Source organism: Balaenoptera borealis, assembly GCF_965194805.1.
Source record: "Balaenoptera borealis genome assembly, chromosome: 5".
Lineage (NCBI taxonomy): Eukaryota > Metazoa > Chordata > Mammalia > Artiodactyla > Balaenopteridae > Balaenoptera > Balaenoptera borealis.
Genome location: NC_138862.1, coordinates 136763475 through 136768702, shown reverse-complemented (window position 1 = coordinate 136768702; position 5228 = coordinate 136763475). Strand labels below are relative to the sequence as shown.

The 5228-nt window shown below is 49.1% G+C and overlaps 1 protein-coding gene across 2 annotated transcripts in view; it reads left to right on the top strand.

Annotated features, from left to right (window-relative positions):
- Positions 1-5228, top strand: part of RFTN1 (raftlin, lipid raft linker 1) — a 205793-nt gene that overhangs the window by 147841 nt on the left and 52724 nt on the right. For both annotated transcript variants that reach the window (XM_082392724.1, XM_082392723.1), the window contains exon 6: positions 3300-3503. In XM_082392724.1, coding sequence (XP_082248850.1) covers positions 3300-3503 — 204 coding nt within the window. The remainder of the gene's footprint in view (positions 1-3299; positions 3504-5228) is intronic.

The following is a 5228-nucleotide window of genomic DNA, read 5'->3' as shown; positions in this document are numbered from 1 at the left end:
TTCCAGGTGAGTAGAAAGAGGATTGCGGCCAAGGAGGCAGCGGGACAGAGGAGTTTACTGAAGGCTTGGGCATCTGGAAGCAGGTTTCTTCCAATACTTCATCGCTGCTCATGCTCTGGAGGCTCTCGATTCCAACAGCCTTTCCTTTTCCTTCCTGAAAAATTTATTTCTGGCCCTGGCTTTGGCCCTCCTCCCTGTCAGCACCCCACCATCCACCTTCGTCTCCCCGCTCTGTCTCCCCCTGCCCTGCCCCCAAGCCTGCTCCTTCTCCTTCTGCCTTCCCTTTTTCTGTTTCATCACGCGTGTGGGAAAGTTGTGGTTTTGTCTTGCCATGTGACTGGAGATCCTCCTGTGTGATCAAGTGTTGTCATGTATTTTTGGACTTGGGCCACTTCTGAGTTCCCCACTCATCCTCCCGTGCAGAGGCTGTGATTTCTTTTTCTTTTTGTCGATAATTCGTATGCATTTGTGCTTGACCGTAGCAGACCATGGGGAGTGGTGCTCTGGCCCACCTTGGGGTCACCTGAGGACAGCTTTCCTAGCCTCTGCCTGCAGCTGTTCTCTGGAATGGGCAGATGTCCCAGGGAATTAATGCCTCAGGAGTGGCCTCCATCCCTGAGGACAAATGCCCGGCTTCCTGGCCCCTCATAGAGCAACGTGGGGTGTGCGTATATGGTGTCTCAGGTCCCCAGGTGCCGTGACAGTCCCGCTCATCAATGCAGCCTTCCTTAGCTTTCAGCTCTTCTCTGTTTCTCGTCCCTGCTCTCTCGTTCTGTTTCCTGGGATTACTTCCCAAATGAACGACTTGCACCCAAAAGCTTACAGGGTCTGCTTTTGAAGAAATTGAAATGAAGTCAAGGACTCACTAAAGCATGACTTACCCTCTTGCCTTTAGTAGCTGCAGGTCTTATTTGAACCACTGGCACCTTGGACTGGAAAACGCCCAATCACTTCCTGTCCCACCCCCCAGCTCTAATCCGTTGCTTGATTTCCCTCCTTTACAAACCTTCTGTGCTGTTTGCATGACTCCATTCCTAAAGTGTGTATCTGAAAGTCACGAAATAGTCTAGGGGTTGCTAGCTCCATATACCAAGACCTAATTTCTCCTGCGAAAGCACTTACTGGCTGGATTGTAGATGGCTTCCTGAGTCAGGTAAGCGGACCCAGAAAGGTAATTTGGGCTGGGGACGATGAACAGGCCAGCGATGGTTGTTGAAGACCCAGGTGGCCGTTTGTGAAGATGGGGACCCCTCCTTCCTAATTGGCTCTACCCCATGGATAGCTTGAAATGGCCTCCCTGTCGGCTTCATCATTGCTGACGACAAAGTCTGTGGCCCAGCATTGCTCCCGGGAGGTCTCTGCTGGTGCTTGCTCAGATGGGGCTGTGGAAAGCCTTCCTTTGTCCCAGAATACAGTCGCCCTGTGAGATAATTTGAGGTGCTACGTCGATGGACGTTTTTGGTGCGAACGTGCCTCATCATTCGCTCCTGTTTACAGCAAATGGTAGTGGTTTCCCTTATGGTCGTGAAGCAGAGTTTCCTGTTTAAGTGCACTTATTTAGATAAAGCAGAGTGAGTCCATTTTAAAAAGTAACGTATTCGGATACGGGAAGAATTGTGAAATACTGAAATATGGGATGCAGTGTCCCAGAATGTGAGTCTAGGCGAGGTACCTCCTGCAGGGAGCGTGGATGTCCTTTGTCCTTTTTGCTAATGTCAACCATTGTTTGTGACCTTTAAAATATTTCTGTGGAAGAAGGGTGGGGATTTTCTTATTATCCAATTAGATATTTTTGGAAACCAAAGCATATTCCTGACTAGCCCGTGTAAGCAAAGCTTTTTAAGCTGGGTGAACTCTGATTGCTTGACTAAATGAGTAACACCAAAATAGACCTCCAGACTTCGATTGAAATTCCAGGTATTTGCTTCCGGAAGCTGACACTGCTCACTCCCGGCCAGTAGCGTGTGTGGCAGGAGGGCGAGGGTCAGCTGCCGGGTGTAGTGAGTATTGATTTTTAAAGAACTGAGCTATAAATGAAGGCACGGGAAGCAGCGCCTCACTCTCAGGGCCTGCTTGGCTATTTGAGCGACCTACCACTCCAGGCAGGAACCTGCACTTACTGGAACATATTTATTTTTACATATCAATGATGTACTTTTGATGTACTTGATTAAGTGTTATGAGTCTGGCCCCAGGAAACACCACTGCAGTTTATAAATAGTCAGTTCAGGGATGAACAAGCTTCCAGGAATTACAGCAGTATTTTTGTCTTGATGTGCCTCTGTGCATTTACTTTTTTTTTTAAGACCAGCTCTCGCCCCAAAATATGTCTGCTTTTTCTTCTAAAACACACCTTTGTATGAATTTCTAGAACTGTCTACTATGTCCTTCTCTCAAACACCTAACCGTACAAATGAATCCCAGTTATTCATCATATGCCAGATTCAAAACCTAAGTCCTGTCGACTAAAAAATGCACAACGTGAGAGTTGCTAGTTAGTTTTATTTGGGGCAAAATGAGGACTCTAGCCTGGGAGACAGCGTCTCAGATAGCTCTGGAAACTGCTCCAGACAGGTGGGGAGAAGGGCAGTGTTACACATGATGTTAGTGAAGGGGGGACGTGCACCGGAGCACACATGTTGGCAGAGGCTGGCTGCTAGTCACGAGGAACAGGTGTCACTGTTAATGATTTCAGTGCTTCTCTAGATACAAGGAGATGCAAGAATTGGGCTCATAATGTCTTCTCCTGAAAATATCTGACTATCTAAGGGCTTGATCTGCCAGTTTTTCTCAGAGCACAGAGGACCTCCTTCCTGATCTCCACCCTGAACGCCTCTCAGGGTGCGTTGAGGTCGGTGGCTGCAGTGGCTAGTGACCTCATCCTTGTAGAGGCAGATGGCAAGTGCCACCTTTTTTGTTGGCAGTCACCTTAGGACTCAACCTTTGAGGTCCATGTCACTTGTAAGGCACCCTAACTTACTGCTTAGAATTGGTTTTTTTTTTTTTTTTTTAAATTAAAAGAAAATTTTTTTGGCCGCACCACGTGTCACGTGGGATCTTAGTTCCCCGGCCAGGGGTCAAACCCGCGCCCCCTGCAGTGGAAGCGCGGAGTCTTAACCACTGGACCACCAGGGAAGTCCCTGGATTCAGGTTTTATTATTAGGTAGCAGGGCCACCTAACAGAACTTTGGCCTTTGATAGCGTTTCTTCAGGCTCCTGAGAGATCCCGTCAGGCCCAGTGAGGCAGTATGTCACCGTTTGACCTCTTCTCTCCCTACTCTCTTTACAAATCCCAACAGAAATGGAGATTTTCGCCCTGTTCAACAAACCGAAGAGCCATCAGAAGTGCCGGCAATACTATCCTGTCACCATTCCCCTCCGGGTCTCCAGGAACGGCCAGACGGTGAGCAGTTTGGATGCCAACTGGCTGGAGCACATGAGCGACCACTTCCGGAAGGGCAGCGTCCTGGTCAACTCGGTCTTCTCCCTCGGCTTGGTCAACGGTAGGGAAGGCACAGCCCACCCCTCGGGGGGCCCTTCTGAACCCTGCTGCCTACTCTCGTCCTCTCAGCCCGTCTTCAGAGCCTGCCCTGTTCAGAAAGCTCTGCGGCGGATCAACATGCTGCGTGTGATTTCTGAGTAACACATCTGGAGGAATCTTCCGTAAAGCTCACCACCCATGTTCTCCCAACCCCTGCAGGACTCAGCCAGGTCTATTCTAACATGACAGAGAAGGGGGAGCAATTCTGTTTCATTGATGGTGGCCTCGATCTACGTTGCTTTTAAAAACTTTTAAAAAGATTTTCCCCAGGGTTTGTTAATTACCCCCTAGGATCATGCCACTCCAAAAGTGCAAATTGTTTGTAGACACCATTACAGTTTGAAGTAACAATAGCAGCACCTTGGAATTAACTGCAGAGAAGTGAATGGGTTTCTGTAAGCTCCCTGGGGATACACACTGCTCCTGGGTCTCTCGGCACCCAGTGACCCTGTCAGTAATGGGTTCTCTCTGGGGGGTTGCTGCATGGGTAGCACTATTAGTGTCAGCTTTTCTAAGGCAGAAAGTTTGCCCGAAGTGGGGACACGTGTCACAGGGAAAGAAAGGGTTTTCAAGTTAACACAAAGGCAAGTTGGGCTGCTAGGGGCGTCGAAACCGGGAGACAATGTGGGGAGTAGGGCCAACCTGCCAGCATGTGTGGACGCTGAGGGCTGCCAGTCAGCAAGATCCCGAAGTAAGTGAACCGTAAAGTAACACCAAATCCAATGATCCCAGCAAAACGTGGCAGGGGGCACTGACAGCCCTGTGTCTTGGTCGTTGAGCAGTTTTCTCTCTAAAAATTAGCAGAGTCAGGAACAGAGTTTGGATGCTATATGACTTGTGACCCTTGACATGCTAGCAAACATCCTTGGAAGAGACATCAGTCTTCATTCTGAATGTACATACATGAAATCATCCAAAACCTTAGAACATTGTACAGTACAAGTCCCTTGTCCCTATCTTAGTAGCGATATCTAATGTTAATATGTTCATATAGTAGCAGCAGGCATTGTACGGTATCGTGGGTCACGACTATTTGTGGATGGGTGAAGGACATAAGAAAGGTGACGGGCGGTCTGGTAGAACTCGCTGTGTCGATGGGGCTGTTCTGTATGTGTGCCGTCTAGTATGGTAGCCACCAGCCATCGGTGGCCACTGACCACTGGAGATGTGGTAAGTACGACTGAGGAGCTTAATTTTTATTTTATTTAATTTTCATTAATTTAAATATCAATAGCCACATGCGGCTCATAGCTAGTGTGTTGGACAGTGCAGTTCTAGAGTATATTTTCATTAATACAACTAAGGAAGAGTCAGTTCCATTCCCTGGCGTCAAGGTCAGTAAACTCCCCCTGCTCCAGGAGGCCTTCCCTGGGTGCCTGCAGAGTTCCTGGAAGCCAGGGGTCGTCCCGGACTATTGAAGATGCACCATCCAGCACCAGGGTGTGTGCTAGGGGCAGATGTTTACAGCCCTCGTCATTAGCATTAGGGGGGGGGCCAGGGAGGAACCCTTCGCCCCCTGCTTCCTGCAGGGACACCCCGTAGCCCATCTTTGGGTGTGGCAACAGCAGCTCCTTTTATCTCCTCTTGGGCCCAGAGGGGTTCCCTGTGACTGCATATCTCCCTGGGAAACTGATGTTAGTTGCACTAACATCTTAAAGACAGGTGGGGAGGTGCTGGACATGGCAGC